This window comes from Phacochoerus africanus, chromosome 4, assembly GCF_016906955.1.
Source record: "Phacochoerus africanus isolate WHEZ1 chromosome 4, ROS_Pafr_v1, whole genome shotgun sequence".
Lineage (NCBI taxonomy): Eukaryota > Metazoa > Chordata > Mammalia > Artiodactyla > Suidae > Phacochoerus > Phacochoerus africanus.
This window is the reverse complement of record NC_062547.1, coordinates 76,306,040-76,326,515: the sequence shown is the minus strand read 5'-3', so window position 1 is coordinate 76,326,515 and position 20,476 is coordinate 76,306,040. Positions and strand designations below refer to the sequence as shown.

Sequence of the window (20,476 nt, the reverse complement as noted above, 5' to 3'; positions counted from 1 at the left end):
GTGGTTCACTAGAAGGACTTATAGAATTCAGTAGAGCTGTTACATGGGTGGTTATAACTTCTTACAGTGAAAGGATATGGATGAAAATCAGTAAAGCAAAAGGCACAGAGTCCAGGAGACACCAGGCTTTAGCAAGTCTCCAGTTATCCTCTCCCAGTGGAGTCACGTGGACAGCACTTAACTAATTCTCCCAGCAGCATATGTGACAACACACGCAAAGTATTTCCATCCAAGGGAGCTCACCCAAGCCTTGGTGTCCAGGGTTTGTACTTGGGGTGGGGCACATAGGCATATAGCACCCATACAGCTGACTTTAGGGTATGAGGGTCCTATAGCTGCTGAAACAAATCCCTGGCTGAGTGGATTAAACAATAGAAACTTATTCTCTCTCAGCTCTGGAGGCTAGAAGTCCACAGTCAATGTGTCAGCAGGGTCTGTTCCTTCTGAGGCTGTGGAGCAGAACCTGTCCCATGCAGTCTCCTCGCTTCTGGTGGTTTGCTGGCATCATTGGCATTCTTTGAACATGAGGGCTGTGGGGATGAGAGATGTGCCAGGATTGTGGCCAAGGTTCTGCCTTCTTGGGGTCCTGTCTTGCAGACTGTGGTTTGCAGCCTGGCTGGAGGACAGTCGGCAGGATTGTGGGTGGTGTGGAAGCGGCCCCAGGGGAGTTCCCTTGGCAAGTCAGCCTCCGCGAAAACAACGAACACTTCTGTGGGGCTGCTGTCATCAGTGCCAGGTGGCTGGTGTCTGCTGCCCACTGCTTCAATGAGTGAGTCCATGGCCCTGACTCTCAGAGCCCACCCCACCCCCATTGCACCTTCCTTCCACTCTGGGGACCCCACTTGCCTGAGTGTCCTCAAAGCTCCTTGGAACCTTTCCTCCTTCCCTCAATCTCCCCTCCCCTTTCCTCCTTCCCTCCCTCCAATCCTTCCTTCCTTCTCTTCCTTTCTTTCTCTCTCTCCTTCCTTCTCTTTTCTTTTTGTTAATCTGAATGCATTAAAATTTGTTTAAATTGTGGCAACGTGTATATAACATAAATTTTCTTTGTGTGTGTGTGTGTGTGTGTGCTTTTTAGGGCCGCACCTGCAGCATATGGAGGTTCCCAGGCTAGGGATCGAATTGGAGCTGCAGCTGCCAGCCTGCACCACAGCCACAGCAACACAGGATCCGAGCCACGTTTGCGACCTACACCACAGCTCACGGCAATGCCATATCCCTAACCCACTGAACAAGGCCAGGATTGAACCCGCATCTTCATGGATCCTAGTTGGGTTCGTTAACCACTGAGTCACGGAGGGAACTCCCAAATTTACATATTAAGTATACATTCAGTGGCATTAAGCACATTCACATTGTCATGTGACCATCCCCACCATCCATCTCCAGGACTTTCTCATCTTCCCAAACTGAAACTCTGTCCCCATTAAACACTGACTTCCCCAGCCCCTGCCCCACCATCTACTTCCTATCTCTGTGGATCTGACTCCTCCAGGGACCTCAGGTAACTAGAATCATACAGCACTTGTCTTTTGAGACTGACATTTCACTTAATGTGTTTTCAGGGTTCATGCACAGTGTAGCATATATCCATTGCGTCTTTCCTTTTCATGGCCAAATAATATTCCAGTATGTGGATGGCCACACTTGTGTTTATTCATTCATCCTATCCATGGACACTTGGGATTGTTCCCTCCCACTTTTTTTTTTCTTTGCTTTTTAGTGCCATACTGCAATCTATGCAAGTACCAGGCTAGGGTCAAATTGGAGCTGCAGCTGCCAGCCTACACCACAGTAACGCAGGATCCAAGCCACATCTGTGACCTACACCACAGCTCATGGCAACACTGGATCCTTAACCCACTGAGTGAGGCCAGGGATTGAGCCCACATCCTCATGATACTAGTTGGGCTCATTACCACTGAGCCACAATGGGAACTCCTTTTGACTGTTGTGAATCATGCTGATATTTGAGATTGTCTTACTCACTATTTCCAATTCCTTTGGATATAAACTTAGAGGTAGAATTTCTGGGTCATGTGGTGATTCTGTGCTTACTCTTTTGAGGGACCACCATCCTGTTTTTCTTAGTGGCTACAGCATTTTCTATTCCCACCAGCCATGTGCAAGGGTTCTGATTTCTCCACATCCTTGAGAGCTTGTAAAGCTGGTTTGGTTGTGTTGAGTCCTTTTAGCTTTTGCTTGTCTGTAAAGCTTTTGATCTCCTCATCTAATTGCAATGAGAGCCTGGCTGGGTAGAGTATTATTTGTTGTAGGTTTTCCCCTTTCATCACTTTAAATATATTGTGCCACTCCTTTCTGGTCTGAAGAGTTTCTGTTGAAAAATCAGCTGACAGCCTTATGGGGGTTTCCTTGTATGTTATTTGTTGTTTTGCCCTTGCTGCTTTAGCATTCTCTCATTGTCTTTAACTTTTGTCATTTTGATTACAAAATATCATGGTGTGTTCCTCTGGGTTTAATCCTGAATGGGACTCTCTGTGCTTCCTGAACTTGGGTGACCATTTCCTTTCCCAGGTCAGGGAAGTTTCAAGCTATTATCTCTTCAAATATTTTCTCAGGTCCTTTCTCTTTTCTCCTTCTGGAACTAGTAATGTGAATTATAGTGCGCTTAATGTTGTCCCAGAGTCTCTTAAACTGCCCTCATTGCTTTTCATTCTTTTTTCTGTTCAATGTCCATGATTTCCACTACCCTGTCCAGCTTGCTGTTCTGATCCAGCTCACTGATCTGATCCAGCTCACTGATCTGTTCTTTTGTATCATTTAGTCTACCCTTGATTCCTTTTAGTGTATTTTTCATTTCGGTTATTGTCTTCATCTCTAGTAGTTCTTTATGTTTTCTAAGTCTTTGTTAAAAACGTCTGACTTCTTACTCTTTGCATCCATTCTCTTCCCATGTTCTTTGACCATCTTTATGATCACTACGCCAAATGTTTTCTCAGGCTGATTGTTTATCTCTACTTCACTTAGTGGTTCTTCTGGGATTTCCTCTTGTTCCTTCACCTGGAATGTGTTCCTCTGCCCTCTCATTTTGCCTGAACTGCTTTTTGTATTTTTACACATCTGGTAGGCTAGTTACATTTCCCAGCCTTGAAGAAGTGGCTTCTATATATGTCCTCTGTGTCCAGCAGTGCACTTCCTTCTCATCACCCAAGCTAGATGTTCTAGAGATTCCTCCTAAGAGGACTGTGTGGTGAGCTGACTATGTGGGTGGTCTGGTGGGCTTGGTTGGCCCCTAGTCTACCTGGTTGCTAGACCTTGCCTTGTGTGGATGTTGCTGGCTGCTGTTTAGCAGGCCGTGGTCACAATGATGGAGAACCCTAGGGGGGGTCTCAGAGCTAATGCTGGCTCACTGTAGGGTGGACTCAAGGTCTGAAAACTCTGGGCTCTTGTCCACCCACTGGCAGTTGAAGCCAGATCCTGGGATTAATGACGACTCCTAATAGGTAGAGCTGGTTTCTGGAGTCTGGCTGCAGGGCCCAGGCACCCCAGAGCTTGTTTCAGATCATTGGGTGTGGGGAGTGGGCAATTCCTAACACAGTTGGATATGGGGTCCAGAGTGTCTGGAGGGTTGCATTGGCCTAATAATGGGCAGGACCAGGGCCCAGCTGGTCTCAGGATAGGGTCTGGCCTGTTGTTGGTGGACTCAATCCACAGGCTGTGGGATCATAGTTTTCTTGCATCTGCTGTCTGAGGCTGATCTAGAGGCTTGTGCAGTCTTGCTGGTGGGAGGAGCCAGTCCCTGCCCACTGGTGGGTGGAGCTATGCCCTTTGGTTGGCTGGGTCATGTCTAGGGGTATGTCTGGAGGCAACTGTGGGTACTTTAGTCTTTAGGCAGCCTATTGGCTGGTGGATGAGGCTGGCTGGTTGATGGGGCTGTATCCTCACCCATTTAGTTGATTGGCCTGAGGCCTCCCAACACTGGTACCTGCAGGCTGTTGGGTGAGGCCAGGTCTCTGAGCCAAAGAGCCAAGATGACAGCTGCCAACATCAGTGTTCATGATGCTGAATGCTTCCAAATCTGTCTGCTGCCAGTGTCTATGCCCCACGGTGAGCAGCTGTCACCCCCTGCCTCTCCAAGAGGCGCTCTAAGACCAGCAGAAAGGTCTGACCATGGTCCTGTCAAATTACTGCTTCTGCCCTGGCTCCTGGTGCACATGAGAAGTCTGTGTGTTCCCCTTAAGAGTGAAGTCTCTATTTCTCCTAGTTTTGTGGGGCTTCTGCAGTCAAGACCCCACTGGCCTTCAAAGCCAAATGCTCTGGGAGATTGTTTTCCTGCTGCTCGACACCCAGGCTGGTGAGCCTGACTTGGGGCTCAGAACTCTTGTTTGTATCATAGAATGTCTGCAATAAAATTGTTCTCCAGCTTATAGGTTGCACACCTGGAGGGTAGGGGACTTGATTATATTGTGAGTCTGCCCTTTCTTCCCATCTTGTGATTCCTTTCTTATGTTTCTAGTTGTTGATCTTTTCTGGTAGGTTCAGTCTTGTCTTTGATGGTTGTCCTGCAGATAATTGTGATGTGGGTGTGCTTGTGAGAGGACATGAGCTCAGAGTCTACCGCACCATCTTGGCCACTGTCCCAGCTTCTCCACATCTCACCATCATTTGTTACTTTGTTTTTGGTCATGCCTATGGCATGCAGAAGTTCTGGGGCCAGGGATCGAACCTGCATCACAGCAGTCACCCAAGCCACAGCAGTGACAATACCAGGTCCTTAATATGCTGAGCCACCAGGGAACTCCCACTCATTTTGTGTGTGTGTGTGTGTCGCTGCCAGAGATTGAATCCGAGCTATAGCTGTGACCTACACCATAGCTGCAGCAATACCAGATCCTTTAAACCACTGTGCTGGGCCTCAGCAACTACTTGAGCCACTACAGTTGAATTTGTTTTTTTTTTTTCCTATCTTTATTTATTTATTTATTTATTTGTCATTTTAGGGCTGTACTTGTGGCTTATGGAAATTCCCACGCTAGGGGTCCAGTTGGAGCTGCAGCTGCAGGCATACTCCACAGCCACAGCAACTCAGGATCTGAGCCACGTCTGTGACCTATACCACAGCTTATGGCAATGCCAGATCCTTAACCCACTAAGTGAGGCCAGGGATCAAATCTGCAATCTTATGGGTATTAGTCATGTTTTTAACCCACTGAGCCACAACGGTAACTCCCTGCGGTTGATTTTTTTTTTTTTTTTTGGCTTTTTAGGGCCTTGCCTGAGGCATGTGTAAGTTCCCAGGCTAGGGGTCAAATCGGAGCTACAGCTTCCAGCCTATGGCACAGCAATGCAGGATCCTTAACCCACTGAGCAAGGCCAGGGATCAAACCTGCAACCTCATGGTTACTAGTTGGATTTGTTTCCACTGAGCCATGACGGGAGCTCTTCTTTGCCCATTTTTGAATTGGGTCTTTTTTTTCTTGTTGCTGAGGAGGGTCACAATCTTTAACAACTAGAGTGGGCAATCTGGATGGAGCTGGCCAAAGGGTGGGAGAAGGTTCTGGAAGCCTCTGGCTGTGTCAAGCATGGCTATTTGTTTGTTTCCATCTGAGGAGTCCTTAGGGAGAGGGCAGGAAGCATAGGCTTCCCTGGGAAACCATTGCCTAAGAATTGCCCCCAGGGGTCACTAACAGAATAGCCTGTTGGGGTTCTGGGAGAAGCCTACTCCCTGCCCAGGAAGTCATGGTCTGGGCGACAGAGGTCACATAAGCAATGACATTCAAGGCAATAAGTGTTTTATTATTATTATTATTATTTAAAATGTCATTCTAGGAGTTCCTGTCATGGCTTAGCGGTTAACAAACCTGACTATTATCCATGAGGACGTGGATTCAATCCCTGGCCTTGCTCAGTGGACTAAGGATCTGGCATTGCCATGAGCTGTGGTATAGGTCACAGATGTGGCTCGGATCCCCTATTGCTGTGGCTGTGGTGTAGGCCAGCAGCTACAGCTCTGATTTGACCTCTAACCTGGGAACCTCCATATGCCCTGGGTGCGGCCCTAAAAAGACAGAAAAAAAAGTCATTACTGGAGTTCTTGCTGTGATACAGTGAATTAAGTATCTGGCATTGTCTCTGCAGTGGCTCAGGTTGCTGCTGAGACACAGGTTCGATCCTCAGCTTGGGTACTTTCATATACTGCAGGTGTGGCCAAATAAATGCTCGATTAATTAAAATAAAATTTCATTCTTTTTGGAGTTCACAGTGGCCTAACGGATTAAGGATCTGGCATTGTCACTGCTGTGGCTCAGGTCATTACTGTGGCTCGAGTTTGATCCCTGACCTGGGAACTTCCACACACCACAATCATGGTCAGAAAAATAAAATTTCATTCCTCTCAATATTTTATTATGAAAATATTTAAACAGAAAAGATTTAAAAACCCAGCCCAATAAGCACCCATGAGCCTGTATCTAATTGCAAATGTTGTGAATATTCTGCCATATTTGCTTTCTATATCTACACACACATATGTTTATATATTTTTGCCAAAACATTTGAAATTAAGTGGAAGGCATCATGAGGCATCACCTCAGAATCTCCTATACACATCTGTGGCTCGCGTGCCCAGAAAACCCACTGTCACTTAAGAAAATGAGAAACGGCTGCACAGTGTGATCTAGCAGCCAATCCATATTCAAATGCCTCACTCGCCTCACCCTAATCCCAGCCCTGTAGGATCCTGTCTTTGTTTAAATATTGATGATTCCTGCACCATGAATTTTTGGTTTGTTTTTTTGTTTTGTTTTTGCATTTATTCAGAGTTTTGACCATGTAGCATGAGAGTGGTATTATTAGTCTCAATGGCTGAATTGTGGAGCGCTCCCCTTAACCTTTGCCTCCCAGGTGAGTGCCTAGCTCTTCTCACCCTCCAAGCCATCCTCTGAGCAGTGAGGGGTTGTTTGTCCTGCAGGTTCCAAGACCCCACCGAGTGGGTGGTCTACGCGGGTACCACCTACCTCAGTGGCCTGGAAGCCAGCACGGTGCGGGCCCGTGTGGCCCGGATCATCACACACCCCCTGTACAACTCCGACACAGCTGACTTCGACGTGGCAGTGCTGGAGTTGGGTGGCCCCCTGCCCTTCAGCAGGCACGTGCAGCCTGTGTGTCTCCCGGCTGCCACCCACGTCTTCCCACCCGGGAAGAAGTGTCTGATCTCCGGCTGGGGCTACCTCAAGGAGGACTTCCGTAAGTACCTGTTGCTTGCAGCCAGGCCGCCGGGCAGCAGGCAAAGCCAAGCCAGGCCATGCAAACAACACACAGTCTGACCTCTTTAGCTGCAGATTCCATATTTACAGATTTGCCTGCTCACTGAAGTTCACTAATAACCCCGAGTGGCGGTTACAAATTCGTGGTGGTTTGTGGTCGTCCTGTGATATGAAGCTTGAGTAGTTCTAGGCGACATCCTGCCTTCTTGGTTCAGTGCAGACTGGAATCCATTGTCATTTTCATGGTTTATTTACAGCCACCTTTTATTTACTTATTTATTTATTTATTTTTGCATTTTTGTGCTTTGTGGCAGATTGCACAAAATCAAAACTGGCCCCATGTGTAGAGCTGTAGTGCTGGCTGGTGTCCCAAGCACAGGGGGCTGGGATGCGCCTTATGGGGAGGAAGTAGGTGTGTCACACAGCTTCATTCAGGCATCAGTTACAGCACTGTGGGCTGTGAGCTCAGTGGGAAGGCATCAACGTGTATTAGAGGGTGTCTTTAGACAGAAACATATGTACTGTCACGAGGTTATGTGTGGGTCAGTTGTGACCAGAGGTTTGTGGGAGTCTGACCCTTCGTGTCCCCAGGAGCCATGGGGGCAGTGTCCACTCATTCAGTGTTTGGGTAACTTTACAGCACAAAATTGACTTTATGGCTCAAATTGACATTTGATGGTGACAGTAATGGGAAGGAACCCAACAGGGCACAATAAAAATGAGCAAGGGACAGGGACAGTTATAGGAAAGGGCCTGAGATGGTGATGCCTCAGCTAAAACTGGCTGTCCCCACTCCAGGGACTGGACAGGAAACATATCAGACTGAAGCCCCCGGCCACATGGAGCCGCTGGTCCAGACCAGTGCCAACAAATGGAACTTCCCTTCATGGTGGTCACAAGCTACAACTCTGCCATCCGCTATGGGAGCCAGCTGCCCCATGAAAGGGGCCAGTGTGGCTGAGACACTGCGTTTTACATTTTGTTTCATTGTAATGAATTTCAATGTGAGTTTAAATAGCCTCTTATGGCCCATGGCTACCATACCGGACAGCACAGTTCCAGAGGGCAGTAGATATTAAACAAGATAAGTGATGATGGGAAGTTCACTTGCGGCACAGCGAGTTAAGGATCTGGCGTTGCTGGAGCTGTGGCACAGGCTGCAACTGCAGAATGATTTTGACCCCTGGCCCAGCAACTTCCACTTGCCTCGGGTGTGGGCAAAAAAAGAAAGAGGAAAAAAGATAAATGACGAGTGGTGTGCACAGTAGAGAAAAATATGGTGGGGGGGCTGCAGTTCAATATGGGAGGGTTAGGAGAAGCCTCCTTGAGAAAGGACATGAAGGAAGAGGGTGGGCAGATTCACAGGGAAAAGCATTCTAGGCAGCTGGAACAGCATGTGCAAAGGGCCTGGGGTAGGCAGGCCAGGCTGGGGCTTTTGGATTTGAGCCAGGTGGAGTGGGGGGAGGGGAAAATGCCCTGGAGGACTTGAGGAGAATGCTACCTAATCTGATGTAATGTTTAGCTGAAATGGGGCTCCTGCTGGGCTAAGAAAACACTCCAGCAGGTAAAGGGAGGCCCAGGGAGGGCAGGTTTGGGTAGGGGAGATAGGGAGCCTCATCTTAGGGTATCAGTTTTGATGCCACTGAGCTGTCCAGGCCTAGCGGGCATTTATGGAATGTTTACTCCCAGCCCATTTCTGAGCTGGTGCTGCAGCAGCTCTATTGTGGCTGGGAACAATGATGCACAGCCTCCCAGCTCGGGGTGGCTGCCAGGGTCCTGGAGTGCTCATCCCACTTGTCTCTCCCCATCCCGGGCAGTGGTCAAGCCAGAGATGCTGCAGAAAGCCACTGTGGAGCTGCTGGACCAGGCCCTGTGCGCCAATCTGTACGGCCACTCGCTCACTGACCAGATGGTGTGTGCTGGCTACCTGGATGGGAAGGTGGATTCCTGCCAGGTAAGCGCAGGGGCCTGGGAAAGAGGCCAGAGGCCCCAGACAATACCCCTTCCCCCCAAGTGGCTGCCTGAGTCTCCCCTCCCCCTGAAAGGGAATCTTCTTGGTTTCTGGTCCATCACCAAGATTTCCTGTTTGGTTACTCACATGGTTGTGGGTTTCCTTTTTTAGTTTGTCTTTGCTCTCTTGTTAAGACCTGGTGGGAGGGGGAGAATGCTTAGGCTGCCACATCAGACCCAGGAGCTGAAGAAAATGGCAGGAAATAGAGCTTGAGTCAAGGTGAGCTGGGTGTGAGGAGCAGACAGGGGATAGCAAGACAGGATGAGTGCAGGCAGTGCTGGCAAGGCTGGAGGACACAGCAGCTGCCGGTGAGACGTTTGGAGGCGACGTTGTTTATTTGGGTTGGGTTGGGTTTTTAACCACCAGTGGTAGAACTGAAAGAGGTCTTAGAGACCCCATAGTCCAGCTGTTCTGTTGTAATTTTAGGAGAAGAAACCGAAGTTCTGAGGTGTGAATTATCAGTCCCTGTGTGCTGTCCATGAGCTTGTGGGGAAAGAGGTCTCAAATCAGGACTCCTCTTCTGACCCTGTGGCTCTGGGATTGGGACTGCCTGCAGCCGAAGTGCCCTGATCCCTCCTAAGAGTGTGTCTGTCTCCCAGGGTGACTCGGGGGGCCCTCTGGTCTGCGAGGAGCCCTCTGGCAGGTTCTTCCTGGCCGGCATCGTCAGCTGGGGAATCGGCTGCGCAGAAGCCAGGCGTCCAGGGGTCTACGCCCGAGTTACCAGGCTGCGTGACTGGATCCTGGAGGCGATCACCCTGACAAGCAAGCCTCTGTCCCCCACGGTGGCCCCCACCCCCCCCACCCCCCCCCACCCCCAGCACTGCCTGGCCTACCAGCCCCAAGAGCCCAGTGGTTGACACCCACACCAAACCCGCGCTGACCCCCAGCACTGCACCTCTCCACTTGCCCACAGCTTCCAAACTGCAAGGTATGTTCTGGGGAGATAGCACAAGTCAATGTCTGCTCAGTGCAGGGTCTGATGTATTGGTACTGGCTTGCTGAAGCACTCATGGGAAAGAGCTGAGAGATTGATTAGTGATGTCTGTCACAGGCGCAGGGGGAGGCACAGTGAATACCCTTCACATTTACTGCGTGATAAACTCAGGCCACCCAGGAGGGTATTCATGGAATATCCAGAAGGATCAGCAAGAGGCAGTGGGCACAGGGGTGAGAGAGAGTAATTTGGAGTTATCACAGACACATCACCCACCCCGTCTCAACTTTGTGGTTTCTGAGGACCCAGGTCCCATCAGCCCAGATCTGATACTGGGCCCCCTTTACCGTCCCACAGACCTGCGAGGTTCGAAGCCAATCAAAACTCCGCCCCATTTAAATGGTGCCTGTACCTACCCTGCCCACAACCCCATAACACCCCAACTCTGCCTTTGTCTAGGATATGGTGTATGTCAGGCTGAAGCTGGTGTGACTAGGGTTTTATTGCTGCGTTTTTACCTTCTTTTCCACTCATATCCCCCAGTCAGGCCAGTGCTCGATTGAGATCTTGGGGCACCTTTAAGCCTTGATTTCTTCAGCTGTCTGATGGAATGGTTGTGCCCTGGCCCAGCCAGAGCCTAGAGGCTGTGCTTGGCATCCCCAGGCACCTCTGGAACCAGGGTGGTCCCACCACAAGCAGGCGAGGACCCTCCTGTCTTGTCCCTGCAGAGTGTGGGGTCAGGCCAGCGCTGGAGAAGCCCACCCGGATCGTGGGCGGGTTCGGCGCTGCCTCCGGGGAGGTGCCCTGGCAGGTCAGCCTGAAGGAGGGTTCCCGGCATTTCTGCGGAGCCACCGTGGTGGGGGACCGTTGGCTGCTGTCGGCCGCCCACTGCTTCAACCAGTAAGGCCCCCTCAGCCTGGCTCCCCAGCATCACCAGGTCCCCCCACCATCCAACCCCCTTGCATTCAGACCATTCACATGGCTGTCCGTGTGCTGGGGGGCCTCCCTCTCCCCACCTCCCCAGGATCACAGTGTGTCTGGACATCCACCTGCAGATGGGTGGTGGGGGGGCAGTATGAAGGAGAAGGGGCTTTGGGCTGACTAGCGGGGGTCCAGGCACCTCCCCTTCTCTCAGAGGCAGGTAGCACTGACCTCTTCATTGTCACAAAGCTGCGGGAGCTTCTAATGCCACTGGGCCAATTTCCCCATGTCCCAGATGAGAGAAATGAGGCCCAGAGGGACTCTCTGCCTTACCTACGTCCCCTGGTGTCCTCCCAGAGCCTGGGCCCTGCAGTTCCACCTGGGACTCTGGGGGCCACAGGGGTGGTGGTGGTGTGTCTGAGCGGCCCCTCCCCGGCAGCACGAAGGTGGAGCTGGTGCGGGCCCACCTGGGCACCGCATCCCTCTCAGGCATCAGTGGGAGCCCCGTGAAGATGGGGCTCAGGAGGGCGGTGCTGCACCCCCAGTACAACCCCAGCATCCTGGACTTCGACGTGGCTGTGCTGGAGCTGGCCAGGCCCCTGGTCTTCAACAAGTACGTGCAGCCCGTCTGCCTCCCGCTGGCCATCCAGAAGTTCCCCGTGGGCCGCAAGTGCATGATCTCTGGATGGGGTAACACGCAGGAAGGAAATGGTGAGCTCCCACTCGGGGCTCTGGCCTCAAGGCCCCCAAACCACCCACCTCTATGCTACTTCTGCGTAGAAAACTTCTGCCCGAGGACCCAGTGCAGCTGCTCTTTATAAATAAAGTTTTATTGGCACAAAGCCACAGCTACTTGTTTACAGGCAGCCACGGCAGCTCTCTTGCTGCAAAAGCAGAAGTGGGTGGCCCATAAAGCAGAACATACTTACTCTGTGGTCCATTATGAAAAAAACTCAGGGGCTCTTGTGTTGTATCCTTTGGAAGCTCCCCAAGAGTTAACGTTTCTTTGAAACCTTAGCATAGCCCCCCTAAAGGTCACCAAAGTGCTCAGGAACCTGCTTGGGGGGCAGAGGTGAGATTCCACAGCTCCTAGGTGGGCCCTGGGGTCCACTTTACATGCATCCCTGAGAAGACATGCACCTCTATGTCTGCAGGAGGTGGGTGGTACCTCCCTCTGGGGTTAGGTTAGAGGAAAGCTCGACACGGAGAAGGAAATGGTGATCATTCTGTAAGTGGCCTTGGTGCGGGTCTCCTCCTTCCCACAGCCACCAAGCCTGACATCCTGCAGCGGGCATCCGTGGGCATCATAGACCAGAAGGCATGCAGCGCCCTCTACAACTTCTCACTCACGGACAGAATGATCTGTGCGGGGTTCCTGGAGGGCAAGGTTGACTCCTGCCAGGTGAGTTCATGAGGCCTGGGCCACACCCAGAGTGCCTCTCCCCCACTTCACCTCCCCCCCCCCACCCACATTCAACATGCACTCCAAGTAGAAGGAAAAGGATCTTCCCTGTCTCGGAACTGGAATGGGGAAAACCTGGAGACCACTCACCTATCTAATCATGTTATTTGGAGATTGTACTTTGTCCACACAGATGAAGCAGCAGTTTTAAAGTATGCAGGTGGAGTCTCCTTGTGGCTCAGAGGGCTAAGGATCTGGCGTTGTTGCTGCAGCGGCTGGGGTTAATACTGTAGTGCTGCTTCCATCCCTGGCCTCAGGCACTGCCACATGCCAAGGGCACGGCCAAATAAAAAAAAAGTATGGGTTGATCTATACAAAATGTATACATACTGATTTTAAAAGCTCTATAGTGTATATTAACTGAAGAAAAGCTAATTAATACGTATATGTGTGTGTGTGTATATATATATATAATATATAATTAATACATATATGACCACCCTGTCACACTTGATATGTGGTTGATCCATTTTAAGGGGAAAAGAATTGGCTCCAGAACATAAAGAGGCTAGCTGAACCCTGCTGTCAAGGCCAAAGAAACACACAGGTAAAGAAACTCGGGAGTTTCAAGGTGCCTAGCAGTGTAGGACCCAGCATAGTCACTGCTGTGGCACGAGTTCAATTCCTGGTCCAGAAACTTCTGCTTGCTGTGGGCTCAAAGGAAAAAAAAATTCAGAGAGTTCCCATCGTGGCTCAGTGGTTAACGAATCTGACTAGGAACCATGAGGTTGCGGGTTCGATCCCTGGCCTTGCTCAGTGGGTTAAGGATCCAGTGTTGCCATGAGCTGTGGTGTAGGTCGCAGACGCTGCTCGGATCCCGCACTGTTGTGGCTCTGGTGTAGGCCGGCAGCCACAGCTCCGATTCAACCCCTAGCCTGGGAACCTCCATATACCATGGGAGCGGCCCAAGAAATGACAAATAAATAAATAATTTAAATTAAAAAAAAAATTCAGAGGCCATTCTTACTTAGAAGTATATATGCAGAAACCCTTAATAAAATATCAGTAAATTAAATCCAGTAGTATATGAAAACACATCACAGTTAAGGTGAGGTGATCTCATAGAAAAGTTGGCTCCACATGGGAGAATCAATTAATGCTATTCATTCCATTAGTAGATTGAAGAGAAGAAACAGGCTCATCTTCAAAGCCATAGAAAAGAGCATCCAATTTTTATTTTATTTTTTTAGGGCCAGACCCGAGGCATATGGAAGTTCCACAGCTGCAACTTACACCACAGCAACTAAACCCACTGAAGCCAGGGATCCAACCTGAGTCCTCATGGATACTAGTCTGGTTCTTTACTGCTGAGCCACAACATGAACTCTTGATAATATCTAACAACACTGGGTTTTTTGGGGTTTTTTTTTTTTTTTGGTCTTTTTTAGGGCTGCACCAACGGCATATAGAGGTTCCCAGGTTAGAGGTTGAATCAGAGCTGCAGGTGCTGGCCTACACCACAGCCACACCAGATCTGAGCCGCTTCTGGGACCTACGCCACAGCTCACAACAACGCCAGATCCCTAACTCACTGAGTGAGGCCAGGGATTGAACCTGCATCCTCATGGGTATTAGTCAGATTCATTTCTGCTGAGCCACAATGGGAGCTCCTTGAATTTATTTTATCGAAGTGTAAGTAATTTACAGCCTCATGTTTGTTTCTGTTGTATAGCAAAGTGACTGAGTTTATGTGTGTGTGTACATATCTTTTTTCATATTATTTTACGTTATAGTTTAATACAAGATATTGAATATAGTTTTCCCTGTGCTACGCAGTGGGTTCTCGTTTATCTATTTTTTATATTGTGTATCTGCTAATCCTAAACTCCTAATTTATGCCCCCCCCCCCCACCTTTCCCTTTGGCAACCATAAGGTTGTTTGCTATGTCTCTGGATCTATTTCTGTTTCATAAATAAGTTCATTTGCATCCTATTTTATTTATTTATTTATTTATTGTCCTTTTAGGGCCACACCCATGCCATATGGAGGTTCCCAGGCTAGGGGTTGAATCGGAGCTGAAGCTGCCAGCCTACACCACAGCCACAGCAACTCCCAACCCAAGCCGTGTCTGCGACCCACACCACAGCTCACGGCAACACCAGATCTTTAACCCACTGAGCGAGGCCAGGGATCAAACCCATGTCCTCATGGATGCTAGTCAGGTTCACTAACTGCTGAGCCAGGACGGGAACTCGTGTATCATATTTTAGATTCCACATGTAAGTGATATCATACGGTATTTGCCCTTCTGTCTGATTTACTTCATTTAGTAATGATAATCTTTAGGTCTATCCGTGTTGTCGCAAATGGCTTTATTTCATTCTTTTTATGACTGAGTAATATTTCATTGTATAATATGTACCACACCTTCTTAATCCATTCTTGTCAACTGACATTTAGGTTGTTTCCATGTCTTGACTGTTGTGAATAGTGCCGCTGCAACACTGGGGTGCATGGATCTTTTCGAATTAGTTTCATCTGGATACATGCCCAGGGGCGGCATTACTGGATCATATAGCAACTCTATTTTTAGTTTTTTAAGGAACCTCCATACAGTTCTCCATTGCTGTTGTACCAATTTACATTCCCACCATGTAGGAGGGTTCCCTTTTCTTCACACCCTCTCTAGTATTTATTTGTAAACTTTTTTTTTTTTTTTTTTTGCTTTTTAGGGCCACACCCGTGGCATATGGAAGTTCCCAGGCTAGGGGTCAAATCAGAGCTACAGCTCCTGGCCACAGCCACAGCAACTCGGGATCAGAGATATTTCTGAGACCTACACCACAGCTCACGGCAATGCCAGATTAACCCTCTGAGCAAGGCCAAGGATCGAACCTGCATCTTCATGGATCCTAGTCAGGTTTGTTAACCACTGAGCCACAAAGGAAACTCCAATTTGTAAACTTTTTAGTAATAGCCATTCTGACTGGTGTGAGGTGACATCTCACTGTACTTTTGATTTGCATTTCTCTAATAATTAGTGATGTTGAATATTTCTTCACATGCTTATTTGGCCATCTGTATGTCTTCTTTGGAGAAAGGTCTTTTTGAGTCTTCTGCCAATTTTTTGATTGTATTCTTTTTTGTTGTTGTCGAACTGTATGAGCTATTCGTATATTTTGTAAATTAAGCCCTTGTTGGTTGCACTGTTTGCAAATATTTAGCAACATGGGATCTGAACTGCATCTGCAAACTATACCACAGCTCACAGCGACACCAGGTCCTTAACCCACTGAGCAAGGCCAGGGATCGAACCTGCATCCTCATGGATATCAGTCAGGCTTGTAACCTGCTGAGCAAAGTTAGAACTCCCTTTTCTTCCATTCTGAGACTGTCTTTGCATTTTGATTATGGTTTCCTTTTCTGGACAAAAAGCCTTTAAGTTTGATAAGGTCCTATTTGTTTATTTTTGCTTATTTCTACTGCCTTGGGAGACTGACCTAAGAAAACACTGGTATGATTTATATCAGAAAATGTTTTGCCTATGATCTTTTCTAGGAGTTTTATGGTGTCATGTTTTATATTTAAATTTTTTTTTTTGTCTTTTTGCTATTTCTTTGGGCCGCTCCCGCAGCATATGGAGGTTCCCAGGCTAGGGGTCAAATTGGAGCTGTAGCCCCTGGCCTACACCACAGCTCACGGCAACGCCAGATCTTTAACCCACTGAGCAAGGGCAGGGACCGAACCCGCAACCTCATGGTTCCTAGTCGGATTCGTTAACCACTGCGCCACGACGGGAACTCCTATATTTAATTTTTTAAGCTCCTTCGAGTGTATTTTACTTTTGTGCATGGTGTGAGGATGTAGTCTAACTTCACTGATTTACATGAGGCTGCCCTGTTTGTCCAGCACCAATTGCCAAAGAGACCACCTCTTCTCCATTATGTATTCTTGCCTCCTTTGTCAAAGATTGACTGTAGGTGTATGGGTTTATTTCTGGGCTCTCTGTTTTGTTCCATTGGTCCATATGTGTGGTTTTTGTGCCAGTAACACACTGTTTTGATTACTGTAGCTTTGTAGTATTGTCTGAAGTCTGGGAGGGTTATGCCTCCAGCTTTGTTCTTTTCTCAGGATTGTTTATGAGTCCTATTAGGACTCATAAGAGTTTAACAACATGGCTTGATAGAGGCTCATCATACTAAAGTCAGGAACATCCCTTTTCCCAAAGTTGGTGGCATAGAAAAAGGAATTCCATTGATAATGGGAAAAGTCTGTCCAATGTCTGGGGAAAAAAACTTTAAAGGATGTTCAAGATCTTCTTGGAGAAAATTATAAAGCTCTGAAGAAAATGACAAGTTCTGGGTGATCAGAAAAATACACCATATTCCCAGATGGTAAGACTCCATATGGAGATACTTTTCTCCCCAATTTTTTTCCTATAAGTCAGTGCACTTCCAATAGCATTTTGGAATAGCCATACAGCTTCAGCTGGTTTTAAAAATGATACAGAGGAGATATGGAACAAGACAAGCCAGGATTTTTTTTTTTTTTTTTGCTTTTTATGGCCACACTTGTGGCACATGAGTGTTCCCAGGCTAGGGGTTGAATTGGAGCTGCAGCTGCTGGCCTACACCACAGGCACAGCAAGGCAAGGTCTAAGCCACATCTGCAACCTACACCACAGTTCATGGCAACACCAGATCCTAACCCACTGAGCAAGGTCAGGGATCAAACCTGCGTCCTCATGGATACTAGTCAGGTTCATAACCACTGAGCCACAATGCAAACTCCCAAGCTAGGATAAATGAGGAAGAATCAGAGACATGTACTGCCAGCAACAAAGATGTAAAAGAACCCAAGACAAAAGAGAATGTGTCACTGGTCTATTTCTGTACAAACGCCCCATAAGCTTAGTGGCTTAAAACAACAGTTGTTTATTTGGTTCATGAACCTACACTTGGGAAGTGCTTGGTGGGGCTGGAGTATCCACTTTCACAATGGTGCATTCACCAAGCTGGGAGTTCAGCCCGTCAGGGCTGTGGGCTGTGGACTCCAGGCCTCAGGTCTCCTACTGGCTGCTTGGGCTTCCTCACAGCATGGCGGCTGGCACCAAGCATGTGGATCCCAAGCCAACTGGCTGAAGCCGTACCATGTTCATGACAGAGCCTGGGGAGTTACATCCAGGCACCTCAGCCCACCCACATCCACAGGTGGGAAACATGGCCTCTGCTTCTTGATGGGGGAGCATCCAAACAAACATGAACTGTTGAGCAGAGACCTCTGGAAATGGTCTGCCATGCAAAACAACAAAACCAAAAGGAGGAATGAGACCCAAACGAACCAACAGAAGAGGAAAAGGGAGGAAACAGAAGCAGTGATTCAGAGACAAAACTTACCTGAGAGTATAATGATTAACATCAGAGAGGTGAGAAAAGACACTGCCTCTGTGAAGAAAGAACAGGGTGCTGGAAGGGGTTTTTCAGTGGCTTAGAAACCATTTCTGTGGGGAAAAAGCCCTTAAAAAGAGAGATGAAGGTAAAATTTCTCAGAAAGCAGAAGAAAACTAAGAAATGAGAAAGGACTACAGAAGGAGGAAGGCAGAGCTGAGATTATCAGAGATAAGAGGACCTGCCAGAGGGAAGAGGCCCTTTGAGTGCTTGACAGAAACAAGACATCACCCAAAACTTCTGACTATAGATGAAGACGTGATGCTGGCAGTTTCCATAGTGGAGCAGGAGGACAAAAAGGATTGAAACTCCAAATGGCATCAGACTTCAATGGTAACGCTCAAAGTGTCACTGTTGCTAATATCAAAATATTGATTATAACATACATGTCCATTCATAGGCAGTGGTTTAAAGACTGGTAAATATCTCTGATGGGAACCTAACCACTGCAGATTCTGAAACCAGAATCCTGGATTCATCAAATCCTGGCTCAACTTCTTAATAGCTGTGTGACCCCAGGCAAGTTGCTCAACCTCTCTGGGCCTCAGATTCTTGTGTTAAATGGGATTCACAGCAATCTATCAAGGTTACCTTGAAGATAACTGCTGGATGAATGCTGCAAACTCTAAGATCTCACATGTGACATGCTTATTATATAATGGTAGAAACAAATATCCCCCCCCCCCTTTTTTTTTTCTTGCTTTTTTTAGGAGCACACCTGTGGCCTATGGAAGTTCCCAGGCTAGGGGTTGAATTGGAGCTACAGCTACCAGCCTACACCAGAGCCACAGCAACGCCAGATTCTTAACTCAGTGAGCAAGGCCAGGGACTGAACTTGCGTCCTCATGGCTACACATTGAGTTTGTTACCTCTGAACCACAATGGGAACTCCAACACTACAATTTTTCTACAGATACATGTAAGGCTTTGGGATTAGCAGCAGGGCTGTTTCAGTCCCTACAGCCTTGTAACAAACTAACTCCCAAAGCTTGGTGAACAACAGCCATTTCATAAGGTCGCAGAGTTCATGGGCTGGGAATTCAGACAGGACGCAGCAGGGCTGGCCCCTCTGAGCCACCTGACGTTTAAGGCCTTGGCTGGGCAGGTCCAGAGGCTGAGGCTACTCGTGGCTGGTGGCTGAGACAATCTGGAGGCATTTCTAGTCGCAAGTCTGAAGCCAGATGCCAACTGGGATCTCACCTATACCCCACATGGTAGCTCCCCTGAGTGGCCTCCACCAGGGCTCTTGAGCTTCCTGACAACATGGCAGCCTACACCCAAGAACAAGCGCACCCCAAGAAAGCAAAAGGGAAGCAGGTGGCACTTTTAAGACCTGACTCTGGAAGTTGCCTGGAATCACTGCCCCCGAAGTCTGAGGGTGAAGAAAGTCACAGAGGTCTGCCTGGGTTCAAGGGGAGGGACAGACCCCCCACCACTCAACAGAAGGAGCATCAAGGCCTCATTGTTCAAAGTCACAGCAGTTTTATGGTAATACTCTAAAAAATAGTAAAGAAATTCCGCTGTACATGGAGTTCCCGTTGTGGCACAGTGGTTAACGAATCTGACTAGGAACGATGAGGTTGCGGGTTCGATCCCTGCCCTCACTCAGTGGGTTGAAGAACTTCTGTTGACGTGAGCTGTGGTGTGGGTCGCAGACGCAGGTAGGACCTGGAGTTGCTATGGCTGTGGCGTAGGCCAGCTGCAACAGCTCCGATTGGACCCCTAGCCTGGGAACCTCCGAATACCATGGGTGCAGCCCTAAAAAAAAAAAAAAAAAAGCAAAAACAAAAAGGAATTCTTCTGCACAGAAAAGCCTGGACTATCCAGGAAGGTAATTTTTTTCTTTAGGGCTTTCTGGGTTTTTGTTTTATTTCCAATACACACGTAAGAAGAGTGACTTGGGCAAGGTCACACAAGGTCCCCCAGCCAGGCTCCTCTGAGGGGTCTCTCCCACTGGTTGGAGCAGAGGAGGGCCTAGCAGTGCCCTCTGCAGAGAGTGTACTGGGATGGTCAGCCAGCCCTCTGTCCCTCCTTCTCAGGGTGACTCTGGGGGCCCCCTGGCCTGTGAAGAGACCTCCGGCGTGTTCTATTTGGCGGGGATTGTGAGCTGGGGCATTGGCTGCGCTCAAGCCAAGAAGCCAGGCGTGTACACTCGAATCACCAGGCTGAAGGGCTGGATCGTGGACACTATGTCCTCCCACCCCACGCCACCACTCGCCACCACTCGGACACTTGCCAGCAGTCTTGCCACCAGAACAACGGCTGGCCCCACAGTCCCAGGGATCACAGCCAGTAGACCCACACCTCTGGCCACCAGCAGGGTGACCAGCCAACCTGCCAACAGGACCGCCACAGCCATGACCACCACTGCTAGGGGAGAGACACCACTTCCACACGTCCCAAAGCCCACCACGGGCATCCAGCTGCCAGGTATCTGGAGAAATGGAGTGACATGTGGGAGGTGGGGGGACAGGTCCTGTGTTCACCTGCAAGGTCTGCCGCTGCAGCATCCCACAGTCTGGGGGGCTTAAGCAACA

The 20,476-nt window shown here is 48.8% G+C and overlaps 1 protein-coding gene across 1 annotated transcript in view; it reads left to right on the top strand.

Moving 5' to 3' along the window:
• The window catches only part of TMPRSS9 (transmembrane serine protease 9), a 70,867-nt gene that overhangs the window by 47,042 nt on the left and 3,349 nt on the right, over nucleotides 1–20,476 (top strand). The window contains 9 exon segments of the mRNA XM_047777617.1: nucleotides 598–769; nucleotides 6,929–7,203; nucleotides 9,041–9,177; nucleotides 9,834–10,037; nucleotides 10,039–10,162; nucleotides 10,897–11,068; nucleotides 11,529–11,800; nucleotides 12,355–12,491; nucleotides 19,979–20,369. Of these exon segments, the coding sequence (XP_047633573.1) occupies nucleotides 598–769; nucleotides 6,929–7,203; nucleotides 9,041–9,177; nucleotides 9,834–10,037; nucleotides 10,039–10,162; nucleotides 10,897–11,068; nucleotides 11,529–11,800; nucleotides 12,355–12,491; nucleotides 19,979–20,369 (1,884 nt within the window).